This window comes from Dipodomys merriami, unplaced genomic scaffold, assembly GCF_024711535.1.
Source record: "Dipodomys merriami isolate MVZ:Mamm:240054 unplaced genomic scaffold, mDipMer1.0.p SCAF_1, whole genome shotgun sequence".
Classification (NCBI taxonomy): domain Eukaryota; kingdom Metazoa; phylum Chordata; class Mammalia; order Rodentia; family Heteromyidae; genus Dipodomys; species Dipodomys merriami.
The window spans coordinates 41637510-41653892 of NW_027202270.1; the positions used below are offsets into that span (position 1 = coordinate 41637510).

Consider the following 16383-nt stretch of genomic DNA (forward strand, 5'->3'; position numbering starts at 1 on the left):
GAGCCACCAGCACCCAGCAAGGTTATGTATTTTATATATGTATGTAGTATAGTTTATAGCAGTCCCAGCGGTGTTAAGGAGAGGTGTTTTTCTGTAGTTAATATTTTTGCAGTGAAGCAAATGAATAGTCAAACTCAATGCAATAAACAATTATCCCACATTAATTCAGGTGAGGTTTTTGCCACCAAAGGAGTTATTAAAAAATACTTTGAGGGCTGGGAAGGTGGCTCAGTGGTAGAGCGCTTGCCTTGCATGCCTGAGGCCCTGGGTTCGATTCCTCAGCACCACATAAGCAAAATGAAAAAAGCCGGAAGTGGTGCTATGGCTCAAGTGGTAGAACGCTAGCCTTGAGCTGAAGAGCTGAGGGACAGCACCCAGGCCCAGAGTTCAGGCCCCACGACCGGACCCCAAAAAAAAAATACTTTGAGGTTCATGTCAGACCAGGATTGGTTGCCAAATAAGTAATAGAAATATTTTGACTTTTTGCAATATTCAGATTTAAAAAAATTTATTATAAGGATGCTACATAGAGGGGTTACAGTGGTAAGGTAATGAATACATTTCTTGACAAACATTGTTACCACTTTGTTTTTTTCCTACTATCTGCTCCCCCACTCTCCCAGGTTGTAAAGTTCATTGCCAACATAGTGTCTTATGTGTATCATTGTTGCAATGGGTCATCAACATTCAAATTTTATAGTTGAGAAAAGTTGGACTCTTTGTTGCTCTTCAGGTTGTTGTTTCTTTTCTTTCTTTCTTTCTTTTTTTTGTGTCCAGTCATGGGGCCTGAACTCTGGGCCTGGGTGCTGTCCCTCAGCTCTTCAGCTCAAGGCTAGTGCTCTACCACTTGAGCCATTGCACCACTTCTGGCTTTTTTCTTTTTTGCTTATGTGGTGCTAGGGAATCGAACCCAGGGCCTCATGCATGCAAGGCAAGCGCTCTACCACTGAGCAGCCTTCCCAGCCCCAGGTTGTTGCTTCTTATGTGCTCATACATCAATTAAGTTACATGTTCATTTTAGGCCTTGCTGGGTTAAGCATTAACCAGACACCCACCCTTAAGGACTGTTCTCTCTCAGACAAAAACAGGCACTTATCAATTTAGAACAGAAGTTCTCCTTTCTAAGCAGTCTTGGCAACCCACACTGTCATATATGCAAAGTATTAATTAAAATACTCTGAGAATTTTATTGTTCTTGGGAAACTTAGGATATACTTAGAATTGTCCAACTCTGCTCATTTGTGGTTGACACAAGATTACTTACATACCAACTATGCCCTCTTTCTTACATCTGTGCGTTGCCTTATTCCACACTTGGCTCTGTACCTTGTAATTTAAAGCAAACCTTTGGATTTTTTTTTTTTGTCAGTTCAGGGGCTTGAACTCAGGGCCTGAGCACTGTCCCTGAGCTTCTTTTGATCAAGGCTAGCATCCTACCACTGGATCGACAGTTCTACTTCTGGCTTTTTTTGTTTATGTAGTACTAGGAATTGAACCCAGAGCTTCATGCCTGGTAGGCAAGCACTCTACCACTAGGCCACATTCCCAGCCTCTCTATTTTTTAAAATCGATTTTTTTCTTCTTTATTTAGAGACTATTCCAGTTGAAATGTATTTGTAAATCATTATAAACTGAAGAATGCTGAGGTCTTTTCTTATCTCAGTTACCAGTGATGTCAAATTATTAGTAATAAGAGGGTTTTTTTTTTTTTTTTTTTTTGGTCCGGTCATGGGGCCTGAACTCTGGGCCTGGGCGCTGTCCCTCAGCTCTTCAGCTCAAGGCTAGCACTCTACCATTTGAGCCACAGCGCCACTTCCGGCTTTTTTTTTTCTGCTTATGTGGTGCTGAGGAATCGAACCCAGGGCCTCATGCATGCAAGGCAAGCGCTCTACCACTGAGCCACCTTCCCAGCCCGAGGTTTTTTTTTTTATTGTTTCCACATTAGACTTTTATGTAAGATTTGGTATATACTATTTTCTGAGTGCCTGTCCTCTTGATAAAACTTGAAAACAACAATGTAAGGAAGAATTTGAAAGATGGTTGTTTTAATGCTTGCTGGCAAAAATGACATATTGTTTTTCATTATCAAGAATTCTGAATCTGTGTAAAAAAATAATACACATTGTAAGACATGTTACTTCTATTTTCTGGGCTTAGCTATTAGGACCTTACAGTGACAAGTGTTACAGTTTTGTGGCCTAGGAGGTCAGAGTTCTTAGCCTTGGACCCATGTAGGTTAAAGTTAAGGCTCTCTAGAATACTTCCAGTAAACTTCAAGCATTTTCTCTTTTCTGGCTCTTTATAGCCTTTTGTCTCAGCTCTCTACTCTTTCCTTCTCTCAACTTCTATAGCACTCTACCATTTGAGCCACAGCTCTACTTTTGGTTTTCTGATGGTCAATTGGCCATAAGAATCTCACAGACATTTCTGCCCAGGCTGGCTTTTAACGGTGATCCCCAGATCTCAGCAAACTGAGTAGTAGGATTACAGATGTGAGTCACCTGGCTCTTAGCCTCTGCTCCCTGTCATTTTTGTCCTTGCTGTTCTTACCACTGCTGTCCCAAACTCTGCAATTGCCTCTTCTGCCCTCATTATTGTCATGAGGATGGTGTCTGCTTCTGCCATGGCACTGACTCCACTGTACCTCTGGCACAGTCATTAGTATTGCTGGGATGGTACTGTTTTCACCAGTACCACCACTTCTGCCACCAGGGCTGTGGCTGTGACGGTCCATTTCTGCTGCTGCCCCTGCCAGCTCAAACTGTTCTACTAATGATGAAGATCAGAAGTAGGCAAAAAAAAAAAAAAAAAAAAAAATTCCCTTGAGAGAAGCCATTATTGGTCCTAATGTTTCCATTCAAATGAGCAGCACAGGAGGCTAACTCACAGAGTGATCCGAACAGCCTGCTTTATGCTTAGAAAGGTAGTGTTAGAAGGGTCTGTACCAATCATGGCAATTCCTTCATGCAAATGAAGGATGGTGTTTACATTAACCATGGCAGTCTCTCATATACCAGTCATGGCAGTCCTGTATGCAGCAGTCAAGTCCTGTTGGGGTATTGGGAAGAGTGTTCCACATCTGGCCTGAATAGAAATGACTTTATAGTCATTCAGAGTTCCCTGAAACTTGTGATGAAAAAAAGTCCCCCTGTGCAAGCTGTTACTTAGGAGAGTGTCTTCAAGAGCCAAAATTGTGTTTTGATAGCAGCAAACAGCTGTGGTTGCTCCATTGCTTCTTCAGGATGTCCATGGAGTAGTGTTCAAAATAGCCAGTGTTGTTGCGAAGACCAGCAATTCTACTGGTTGGGTGCTTGGCTTATTATCCTTTATGAATGCAGCTGGGAGGGCTGGGAAGGTGGCTCAAGTGGTAGAGCGCTAGCCTTGAGCTGAAGAGCTGAGGGACAGTGCCCAGGCCCAGAGTTCAGGCCCCACAACTGTACCCCCCCCCCAAAAAAAATGCAGCTGGGACACTAGGGAACGGTGCTGTAGTAGTCAACTAGGCAGCTCCCAACAATTTAGTGTAAAGGAAAAAAAATGTTAAAAGGGATGTGCACTCTGGACACTATGTTGAAAATGAACTATACAACTTGTGAGTAGGGTGGGAGGGAAAAACTGGGAGAGAGTGAGGGAAGGGATGGCATTGTTAAAAAAGAAATGTACTGTTCACCTGACTTAGGTATCTGTAAACCCCTGTGTACATCACCATTACAATAACAAAAAATTAAAAAATAATAAAGTCTTAGCATTAACAGTGATTTAACATTGTATTTTAATACTGCTTTAGCTCTTAGTACTCTAGAGTAAGGTAGATTTCTCTAATCTGTCTCAAGATTATTGAAGGTGATTTTTTTTCTTACCAAGCAAAATACAAATGGAAGTCAATTGGGAATGCTGAGATGTAATTGAGAGTCTTGGCAGGAGCTATACTTTTTTCTCTCTCTATATATATTCCCTTTGAAGTTCCCTTTTTAGAAACCCTGTGGGTAAGCAGGTCTGCCGGAGGACTTTAGTAAATATGATAAAATGTTAGGGTAAGCATAAGCAATTACCAAATCCTTTAAGGAGAAAACCTCAGAGATATGACCTGTTCAGAAGAAGAACTAGTAGATTGGAAAATGACTTCCTTTACTTTTTGATTGAGTCCAGTGACCCAGTTCATTTGTAAAGCTTTTTGTTTTCAAGAGTATAGTGAAAAGATTTGAGTGAGCAGAAGGATTTTGTTTGTATAGTCTGTTTACTAGGTTTGCCAAGTTGGTAAGAGGAAGCTTTGCTTAGGTTTTGTATAAAACCTTTTGGTGTTTTAAAAAGGAGAGTTTCCAAGTTCGCTTTGGTTGCATTCAGTTTTGACCAGATAGAGCGCTGCATTTGCACACTATGAAGTTTCATATGTACACTATATTACACTGTCTTAGAAACTTTTCCCCATATAGCAAAAGTTCTGGGTCACTATTCTATGAAGAATAAAAAATAATTACCCTTGGTTTAGTTTTTTTCTGTAGCGTTGAATCTTGACACATGAGTTTTTAACTTGCAGCAATTTTAAATGATTTTGTTTCTTCTGAGGATGAATGTAACTGACCTGATTTAGACATGACTTTGTAGGGTGAATTTTAATGATCTCAGTTGAAATGTTTTCTTTGCACATTTTGAATTTTCTAGGAAAAAAGTTTGATCAGGATGTGAAGTGCCTAGAAACCTAGCAAAGTTCATCTTTATTAGTTTTTTCATTAGTTTAATCTATGGCTTTGGCTTGCATTTCTATTATAGCTAATGATGTTGAACATTAAACAGATTTATTTGTTACATAAAGGTGATGTACAGAGGAGTTACAGTTTCATACGTCAGGTAATGAATACACTTTTTTTTGGGACAGTGTCACTCTTCCCTCCATTTTCCCTCTTGTCCCTACCTACAAGTTGTATAGTTCATTTTCTCTCCTTTTTTTGGGGGGGGGGTCTGGTCGTGGGGCCTGAACTCTGGGCCTGGGCACTGTCCCTCAGCTCTTCAGCTCAAGGCTAACACTCTACCACTTGAGCCACCGCGCCACTTCTGGCTTTTTTCTTTTTGCTTATGTGGTGCTGAGGAATCGAACCCAGGGCCTCATGCATGCAAGGCAAGCGCTCTACCACTGAGCCACCTTCCCAGCCCCTGTATAGTTCATTTTCAACATAGTGTTTAGTTGTTGAACATCTTTTTCATATACTTGTTAGCCATTTATATGTCTTTTTTTTGTGTGTGTGTGGGTCATGGGGCTTGAACTCTGGGCTTAGGTGCTATCTCTCAGCTCTTCAGCTCAAGGCGAGCGCTCTGCTGCTTGAGCCACAGCCACTTCCAGTTTTCTAGTGGTTTATTGGAGATAAAGAGTCTCACGGAGTTTCCTACCTGGGCTGGCTTTGAACTTCGATTCTCAGATCTCAGTCTCCTGAGTAGCTAGGGTTACAGGCGTGAGCCACCAGTACCTGGCTTATATGTTTTTTTTATTTTAACTTAATTTTTTTTTAAATCATCCATGGGGCTTGAACTCAGGGCCTGAGTGCTGCCCTGAGCTCTGTCACTTGAGGCTAGCACTCTACCATTTGAACCACATTACCACTTTTGGTTTTCTGGTGGTTATTTGGAGGTAGTCTCCATGGACTTTCCTGCCCAGACTGGCTTTCAACCGCGATCCTCAGATCTCAGCCTCCTGAGTAGCTAGGATTATAGGCATGGGCTGCTGGTGCCTGGCTCTTTTTTTTAGATATATTGCCTTTTTTTGTGTGCTGGCCCTGGGGCCTGAAGTCAGGCCTTACTCGCTGTCCCTGATTTTTTTGTTCAAGATTAATGCTCTACCACTTGATCCACACCACCATCTCTAGCTATTTAATAATTAGAGATGGGAGTCTAATGGACTTTCCTGCCTAGGCTGGCTTTGAACTGAGATCCACAGATCTCAGCCTCCTAAGTAGCCAGGATTACAGATATGAGTCACTGGCATCCAATATGTGTTTTTAAATTCACTTTTGGTGACAGCAGGAGAGTCTACTTAAGAAAAGTCTCTTAAATACAAGGTGCCTTGTATTTTATATAATATATAATTTAATCTTCATGGCAAACCTGTTACTATTTGAGATATTGTTATTCCATTTTATAGCTAAAAAATTAAATTTCAGAGAGGTAGTACATATGTTACAGTCACACAGCAAATAGAGATGGATGTTCTCCTAAGCCCTGTTTAGCACTAAGTAACACGGTTCCCCAGAAAGGATGTTGAGATGCTATTTCTCCAAAAGTATAGTGATCTGGTGGATTTACTGTTCAGGATTTGCACAAGATCTTCAAAGAGGGCCAACTGCAGACCTAGAGGCCACAGTCCCCAAGACTTGCTTCACTTCTGAGACCATCTGCAAGTTGGTGAGGAACCTGCCAAATCACCCTCAATGTCTCTGATTCATGAGACTCAGCACAGCACAATTCACTAACAGTCTTGCACTGCCAATCATGGTTTGTTCCAGGGAACAACAGTTACAGATTAAATTCAGTCCAGGCAAGAGACACATAAGCAGTATTCAGGAGAAATATGAAAATGAAGCTTCTGTTGTTCTCTCTGTGGAGTCAGACCCATATCCTGCATTTATGTGTGATAGTACAGGTGGAGGGCTTCCATGCAGAAAAGCTTTCCCAACCTAGGTGCTCAGAACTTTTTTGTTAGAGCCTTGTTACATATACCTAGTGGGCTAGTTGCCCTCATGATGACCAACTGATAATACCTGAAATCCCATCCTCATCCTAAGTCTCTGTCTCTCTGTCTTTCTGTCTCTCCCTCCTTCCCTCCCTCTCTCTTTCTTTGTGTATGTGTAGGGCTTGAACTCTGGGCATTACACTATCACCAAGCCTTTTCTTTGGCACTATACTACTTGAGCCACACTCCAGTTATGAGTTTTTGGGTGGTTCTGAGTTTTTGGGAGTAGACTCCCTTTCCTTCCCTTCCCCTTCTATCCCTCTCTCTTTTCTCTTTTTCATCTCGTTAATTGAGATGAGTTTCTCATATCTATCTGTCTACATAGTTGGTAATTTTGCTATTTAAAGTACCCACTCAGTATAGTACTGTCATCCTATCTAATGTACCCAAGTACAAGGAAGTGTGGTGTGTAGTTCATAGAGAAAATGAACGTTAGATAAGTTTCTTAGAAGTGTTGTAGTGCTGTAAGCTGTGAATCCGGTGTCAATATCAACAATATATAATAGTTTCTAAAGCAAGGTTTTATACTGATTGGTTGATGAGAATGCTGTGACCAGAGTGACACAGAAACCTCTCTTGTTCCTTTTAAGAATAATGATTCAGTACTTATTCTTCAGTTGAGTTTGTGGTTATAGAATAGACCTACTACAAATAATGGGAATGAGGTGTGAGGTTGTATTTTTAAGTTTGGGCATTGAGGGTCGAATGTTTGGATTTCTATGACCATTTTACTTGAGCTTCAGGCTCAGCCCTCCTAATCAACTTCTTTGGATTATTCTTGCCTCTGAGGACCAAAACATTTTAGGACTTCCTAATGGGTTCATTTAAGGTGCCATCAGAGCCAGGTGATGTGGCTAGCAGCACCTTTCCACTGAAAACACAATGTGTCTGCTGATTTGGGTACATATTCTTAGCAAAGAGCTTTTGGCTGGCTGGTAAATTGAGCTCCTTGCCTTTCTCTCAGTTACTTTATCTTCTTCAGCTTGTGTGTTTGTATTTCTGTTTCCTGCCACTGCCTCTTCACACTGTCTCCTACATCCACATTCAAGCAGAGCAAAGGATATAAACTTGAAGAGTGGATACTCACATCCTGTTCTTTGTGGTTCCCTGGAGATACTCTGTTTTCTGGAAGGGTTTCTCATTGCCTGCTCTTCTTTTTCCATGTAGCATCCAAAGGTAATGGGGAAAATAGAGAAATACTTTACATTTCTGGTGGAGTATTATCTAGTCAGTTTTTTTGTTTTTTGTCGTCAATCGTGGGGCCTGAACTCTGGGCCTGGGCTCTGTCCCTCATCTCTTAAGCTCAAGGCTAGCTCTTTACCACTTGAGCCACAGTGCCACTTCCAACTTTTTCTGCTTATGTGGTGCTGAGGAACTGAACCCAGGGCCTCACGCATGCAAGGCAAGCACTCTTAACACTGAGCCACCTTCCCAGCCCAACCTAGTTAGTTTGGGAAAGAAAAATTGCAAATGTTTTTTAGTGTTGTTTCAGTGAAATAATCTTGAAGGCCAGGGACTTTATTGACTATTATTCCATTGAGTACCAGCAGTAGAAATTAACCATGATGTCTATATGATATATAGTTGAGTACATAGAGTTACCTTTTTTAATATCTTTGTGAAAACTGTATTTTAAAACAAAGGCCAAGTTGAAACCTTTGAATGTTGTTTATAATTGGGACAAGTAGAGTTCAGTCATATATATTAAGCAAATTAATCATAAAAGGATCTTATTTGAGGTGTAACTATCAGTAATGTTAATTTGCTCTATTTATTGTTTCAGATACAGATGAATATAGACCTCCTGTTTGGAAATCTTACTGTAAGTATCCAAATAAATTGTATGGGTGATAGTGCTTTATAAAATATCAAGATTAAGCCTGGCATTGGTGGCTCATGCCTGTAATCCTAGCTACTTAGGAGGCTGAGATCTTAGGATCACGGTTCAAAGCCAGCCTGGGCAAGGAAAGTCCATGAGACTCTTATTTCCAATAAACCACTAGAAAACCAGAAGTGGTGCTGTGGCTCAAGCGGTAGAGTGCTCTCCTTGAGCTGAAGAGCTGAGGGATAGCGCCCAAGCCCAAAGTTCAAGCCCCACGATCGACCAAAAAAAAAAAATCAAGATTAGGGCTGGGAAGATGGATCAGTGGTAGAGCGTTTGCCTTGCATGCCTGAAGCCTGGGTTCGATTCCTCAGCACCACAGAAGCAGAAAAAAAAAGCCGGAAGTGGTGTTGTGGCTCAAGTGGTAGAGTGCTAGCCTTGAGCTGAATAGCTGAGGGACAGCGCCCAGGCCCAGAGTTCAGGCGCCACAACCGACCAAAAACAAAAAAAAAAAATCAAGATTATTACATAGATACATATTGTGCCCATTATTTACAAATTTCAGAATAGCATAAAAGAAATCATTATGCTAAAAGAAGTATTTGTTCAAAATCAGTATGGTTTGCGTATCTGGAATGCAGCTCATCCTTCAGAGTCTGCAGAATTCTATATAGCAAACTTGACATCACTGTGTAGAATGGCTGGTAGAATGAATGCAAGAAGTGAAAAATTCAAGAAATCTACTCTGTTTTTGATTTGTTGTATGGCAGAAGGAATAGATCAGTGGTGATAATTAAGGATACTGTCTTCATAGAAAAATACGTGAAAAGAAAACTTTTCTTTTCTTGTAAATAATTGCTTTGCCAAAATATAAAAATTATAACAAGGTGCTCTCTGGGTCAGACCCAGGGACTTTCGGACTTTCATGTGCTAATAATAAGCAAGTGTAAAAGGGGGATTTTTTTATTTCTATTTTGCTCTTCAGACTGCATTATTCTAGAATAAATACTTCCTCAAGAGAGCCTGGGTTGTTAGTTTCTTTTTTTTTTTTTTTATTCTTTTTGCTTATGTGGTGCTGAGGAATCGAACCCAGAGCCTCAGGCATGCAAGGCAAGCACTCTACCACTGAGCCACCTTCCCATCTCTGGGTTGTTAGTTTCTTATTTTCCCTTCCTTGTTTCCTAGAAAATTATTTTATCAAGCAAATAATAGTCCTGATTTAAAAGTAGAAATAGGGTTAATGTAATCAAAGAAGGTTTTTTTGTTGTTGGGTTTTTCATTTATTTGTTCTTGTTTTTTGGTCCTGGAGCTTGAACTCAGGGCCTAGGCACTGTCCCTCACCTTTTGTGATACTCAAGGTTGATGCTCTACCACCCAAGCCAAAGCTCAACTTCCAGCTTTTTAGATGTTTAATTGGAGCTAAGAGTCCCATGGACTTTTCCTGCACGGGCTGTTTTCTACAATCCTCACTCATGTCTCAGCCTCCTGAGTAGCTAGGATTACTGATGTTAGCCATCAGATCCCTGATTCAAAGTAGATTTTTAAGAAGCTAGGCTACACTGTTGTAGCAACAGTGTCACAAAAGGCTTGAGATAGAGTCAGTATTAAAGCTTTTGCCTACTGTGAGTGAGGCCCTGCATTTTATCACTAGTATCACAAAAGCCAAAAAACAAACAAAAAACTCAAGGCAAATGAAAACAAACATCCCCAACAGTAAAGATAGTTATCCTAAGTTTTTATGTTTATACATCACTAAAACTTACTGCCTGAAAAAGTAGTAATTAAAGTTCTCATTGAGTTATGTTTTAAGAACAACAGATACTTTTAATAATTTGTTGCTACTTTAAGCTAAATATAATAAGTAAAATATAAGAAGTCTTTAAAAATACTGCTATTCATTTATTTATTTATTGTCAATCCTGGGGCTTGAACCCAGGGCCTTGGCACTGTCTCTAAGCTTCTTTTTGCTCAAGGCTAGCACTCTGCCACTTGAGCCACAGTGCTGCTTCTGGCCTTTTCTGTTTATGTGGTACTGAGGAATCGAACCCAGGCTTCATGCTAGGCAAGCATTCTAACCACTAAGCCACATTCCAGCCTTTATTTGCTGTTTTAGAAATCTCTAAAAAGATTGTTTACCAGTACTAAAACCTGCCCTCCTTCCCCCATTGGGTGAATAAAGTTCTAAGAATATATAAAAATGACTAATACTGTACTCTTATTACAGGAAGCTAAGATCTGAGGATTGCAATTCGAAGTCATCCTGAGCAAGAAAATCCATGTGGCTCTTATTTCCAATTAACCACCTAAAAACTGGAAGTGGAACTGTGGCTTAAAATGGTAGAGCACTAGCTTTGAGCAAATAGCTCAGAAAAAGAGGCCATACTATCAGTATAATTTTTTTTCTTTTGTCAGTCGTGGGGCCTGAACTCTGGGCCTGGGCACATCCCTCAGCTCTTCAGCTCAGGGCTAGCATTCTACCACTTGAGCCACAACACCACTTCCGGCTTTTTCTGCTTATGTGGTGCTGAGGAATCGAACCCAGGGCCTCATGCATGCGAGGCAAGCACTCTACCACTGAGCCACCTTCCCAGCCCCTATCAGTATAATTTTCATTGACCTTTTTTCAGATACTCTAAGGCTAATCCACTCATTTGGCTAGGTGTCTCAGTATCTGAATTCACTTTCATTCCATTTGCCCTAATTTGATAAGTCATAGTAACTGCCTTTGAAATATTATTCTTAGGTGAGATGATATTTGAAGATAGATGTTTATGATATAAATAGGGGAAGAAAACAGCTTATCTGTTATTTTTAGCTTGTAAATTTTAGTTTTAGTTTTATGTTCGACATTTGATAAAGTTTTACAGAATATGTATGTTATATATATATACACACAATGCATATATTTTATGGCTATTTATTTATTTTTATTTTTTATTATGAAAATACTGTACAGAGGGGTTACAATTACATGGGCAAGATAATGAGTACATTTCTTATCAAGCATTGTAGCCTCCTTTGTTTCCACTTCCCATCCCTTCCCATCCTCCTCCTGCCCCCCCACCCAAAGATATAAAGTTAGTTTTCAACATAAGGACTTGTACATCTCTTTGTTGCAATGGGTCCACCTGTATAAATGAACCCTAAGATATATATTCGAATGTTTCTTTTTCTTTCATATGATTGTTTCTAACACATTTATGAGATTGTTTCTTTGTTGCTTTGTATGTCCCTCCCCCACGTTATAACCCCTGCTTTCACTGTATTTGATGTCAGTATAATTTGTGGAGGGGAAGGAAAAAAACAAATCGTTTATATGGCTATTTATTTCACAGACATACTTTTAATACATACATAAGTCAAGGAAAATAAATTAGCAGATGATAGAGAACAGAGTTAAATATCCAGAATTGATTTGTTATAAGATACAAAGACAATTGTGTGGATTATGATTTTTGTTTGTGCTTGTTCCTAGATCTTTGCTAAATTTGATTTGATTTACTTTGTATTTCATTTTGTTTATAACAATTTTTGTTTTAATAATAAATAGAAGTGTAACTGTTTCTTCTGAGTATAAAAAGCAGTCAATTTCTTATTCCTAATCTATTTCTAAATTTTACATAAAGGAAACTGATGTTTTTATTTCTCCTTACAGTATATCAGTTGCAACAGGAAGCCCCTCATCCTCGAAGAATTACCTGTACTTGTGAGGTAGGTACAATGTAATAACTACAGGAAAATTACTTAATCATCTGTTTCTCAAACTTCTACCTTCTTAAAAGGATTGATTATTTGTGGGACTAACCATTTAACTTTAGTTGACATCATGTATTTTTCTTAACATTTTCTTGTTATAATTGCTACTTAATGAACTGTTTGGAAGATTATATAGACTGACTATAACCATGTAGTTTGAAGTGATTATTACAGTTAATTCACAACTTAATTTTAGCTATTTTGTTTTACTTTAATTATTTTTTGTCTTTTCTTTTTTGGTATCGGGAATCTAACCCAGGATGTTGCACTTGATAGGCAAGCACTTTCTCACTGAACTATATTCCACCTCAGTTTTCAAGTTTTATTGCTTTTTGTTTGTTTATTTTTTGCTGAAACTCGGTCCTGGGCACTGTCCCTGTGCCTCTTTCTGCTCCAGGCTAGCACCCTTCTACATGAACCATAGCACCAGTAACTCCTCTAGTGAGTCTCAGGCACTTTTCTACCCAGGCTGGCTTTAAACCAAGATCCTATGATCTCAGCTTCCTGAGTTGCTAGGATTATAGGCATGAGCCACTGGTGCTCATGAAATTTGAAGGTATCCTTGTAGGATTCCTGAATTATTTCCCTTTCAAAGAAAGATTTGAATCATGATTTTTTAAAAATGAACAAAAGACACAGGTACTTCACAAAGATATAACATATGATGACATATGAAAAGATATTGATGATAAGAATGCAAATTAAAAAAAACAAGGAGACCATTTTTACTTTGAGGACTGGGAAAAGTTCAAAGCTTAGTAGTAAAGAAACAGGTATTCTCATATATTGCTGATGGGAATATGAACTGTTAAAACTTTATGAGAACTTTGTAATATTTAACAAAATTATACCTGCAATTATCATTTGACATCTTACTACATTGTTGAATTCCCTATTCAAATGTGGAAAATCATGTATGTTTAAGATTTTTTGTTGTAGGATTATTAGTAATAGTAGAATATTGGGAAGAGAACTAAATGTCTGTGTATGGAGCACAGACTAGAATATAATATAAAAAAATAAGAAATATTTCTATGAACCAATATAGAATGATTCCCAAATACAAAATGTATGTAAGCAGACTTTATGGTCTTTTTAGTAAGAAAGAATAGAACATAAGAAATAATGCAGTTTGGCTCTACCTGGTGGTCCCAAGCTACTTAAAAGACAGAGGAAGGAGGATTGCAGTGTCAGGCCAGTCTATGTAAAGTTAACACAGGACCCTATCTGAAAAACTAACTAAAAGCAAAAGGACTGTGTGTGGCTCAAGTGGTAGAGCCACTTGAATTCAATCCCCAACATTGCAAAAACAAACAAATTTTAATTCTTCAAAAGAGAAACACAGGATTAACTAGAGATAAGCCCAGTGATTGTAAGGAAGGAGGGAGGTATACTTATGGGGTGTGGAGGTGAATATATTGATGAGAGGGAAATTTATCTGGTGTTTTTATATATGTAATGACTTTTGCCCCATGTGTATACTCCACAAATAAAAGTAGATACAGAAAAGCCCACACCAGATATACCCTTGTGTGTAATCCCAGTTACCAGGGAGTCATATTAGGAGGATCATAGTTTGCCTAGTTAACCTAAGCAAAACGTTAGTGAGAAACACACACGCACGCACGCACGCACGCTGCATTCTCAACAAACAAGCCAAGATTGGTGTGTCCCTGACATCTCAGGTATAGCTTTTTGCCCAGGCAAAAAGTATAAGACCTTATCTGAAAAATAGCTAAAACAAATAGATCAAATAGAGGTGGTGAGCCGGGTGCTGGTGGCTCATGCCTGTAATCCTAGCTACTCAGGAGGCTGAGATCTTAGGATTGCGGTTCAAAGCCAGCCCGGGCAGGAAAGACCGTGAGACTCCTATCTCCAATAAACCACCAGAAAACCGGAAGTGGCGCTGTAGCTCAAGTGGTAGAGTGCTCGCCTTGAGCTGAAGAGCTGAGGGACAGTGCCCAGGCCCAGAGTTCAAGCCCCACGACCAACAAAAACAAAAACAAAAAAAAAAAATAGAGAGAGAGCGAAAGGGAGAAGCAAGGTATGTATGTGTGAATGTATGTTTTCAAGGTTTTAAGCATGATTAAAAAATTTTGAATGTGGATTATATATTATATGGAATGAAATACAGCACTTAATTTTCTTAGATGAAATATTATTTAAAATAAACATGTCTTCCTTGGTAAAAAATATAATAGACTTGGTCATTGTGACATCTTCTTTAAACATGCATGTGTACATTTCTATTTCTTTTCTTTTAGTGGTAGCAGTGAAAATTGCAAATTTGAGGACTTACGGAGCTCTCTCAGACCCTAGGAATATATAGTTAGTGAAAGCAATGTGTGGGACTTTCCTCTTGTTGCTATTCTTATGAAGTTCTGGGGATGGACTTAGTGTTCTGCTTTTTTTCAGCTAAATTTCCATTAGCATATTTTGAAACCAGGATATGTAGTACCTTATTTTTAAAGCATGAATTATCACCTATTAAGTCATATTAGGAGCAGAATTTTAAAATGCAGAATATTTAAGAAATAATTGCACAGAAAAGTTGTAACTAAGTTCATTTTTTTTCTAATTCCAGAAAGTATTAGCAGCTGCTCTTGTGACTACCAAAACATAAAAGATTTTTATTATTTTCTTTCACTTTTTTTTCCTTTTCTTTTTTTTTTTAAATTGTGAGAATACCGTACAGAGGAGTTACAATTACATGGGCAAGATAACGAGTACATTTCTTATCAAGCATTGTTGCCTCCTCTTTGTTTCCCCTTCCCATCCCTTCCCATACTTCCCCCACATCCCCCCCCAAAGTTGTAAAGTTCGTTTTTCAACTAATGGACTTCAAACTCCAATATAAATAATTCTTTTTATAGAATGATTTTAGAATGAATTGTTTCAGGCATGCTTTAGAAACCAAGCAAATAATTAAAAGCTTGAAAGTGACTTTTAATAATACTCTTATACAATTCAATTGTATCTTTTTTTTTCTTTTTTTTTTTTTTCAGGGGGGTCCGGTCATGGGGCCTGAACTCTGGGCCTGGGTGCTGTCCCTCAGCTCTTCAGCTCAAGGCTAGCGCTCTACCACTTGAGCCACAGTGTCACTTCCGGCTTTTTTCTTTTTGCTTATGTGGTGCTGAGGAATCGAACCCAGGGCCTCATGCATGCGAGGCAAGCGCTCTACCACTGAGCCACCTTCCCAGCCCCCTTGTTTTTGTTTTTTAAAGCTGAGCAAGCATAAGGAAGAAATCAGAAGTCAGTTAAATCACTATCATGAAGCAGAAATTTTATTAATTATCTATACTTTAGAAAGTTCCAAAATGGCTTTACCCAGTTGATTTCACCTTCAGGCTTTTCACTGAAACACAAATGTTTACATATCACTGAATGAATTTATCACTGAATAAATATCTGAAGTTTGCTTAAAACAGCTATAGATGTTGATGTAGATGACTATTAGGCAGGTAACCTAGACTTCGCATCCATTCTCCAAGCAAAACCAAGGGAGATGATCACTGAAAGTACAGACTTTTAGTTGTTTTGGAAACTGCCATATTCAACCTAATTCAGATAAGATTCAGATTCAGTGGCAGATTTCAAACAGATCCAGGGCTTTGCTTTGCCTAAGAATATCAATTTTACCTTTAACACTGCCACTCAAGTAAGATCTAAGAGTGAGCAAGTTATCTGACCTCTCTGATGCTCTATTTCTTTACTACCATGTGGTCCAGTGGTCTCACAACTGTGTTTGTGTCTAAATGAAATGAAACTAGTATGTCAAAGAGATGTTTAAACTCCCATGTTTGTGGAAATGTTGTTTACAAAGATCAAGATATGAAAGCAACCCAAGGGTCTTCCAATAAGTGCATGGATTAAGCAAATGTATAAACAGATGATGAGTAATGCATATTCTGTAGTAAAATTGTATAATCTATATTGAATACAGCCTTCAAAAAGAAGACAATATCATTAGCAACAATATGGATGAACTTAGAGAACCTAGAAAATATGACAGTAAGTGAAAGAATCTAGACATAACAAGAGAAGTAATGCATAATCTTCTATGTGGAATCTTAAAAAGTTGAACTCA

At 38.8% G+C, this 16383-nt stretch overlaps 1 protein-coding gene across 3 annotated transcripts in view; it reads left to right on the forward strand.

The window, feature by feature from the left end:
- The window catches only part of Chn1 (chimerin 1), a 161508-nt gene that overhangs the window by 40450 nt on the left and 104675 nt on the right, over positions 1-16383 (forward strand). For all 3 annotated transcript variants that reach the window (XM_070020603.1, XM_070020593.1, XM_070020614.1), the window contains 2 exons: positions 8502-8540; positions 12196-12251. In XM_070020603.1, the coding sequence (XP_069876704.1) occupies positions 8502-8540; positions 12196-12251 (95 nt within the window). The remainder of the gene's footprint in view (positions 1-8501; positions 8541-12195; positions 12252-16383) is intronic.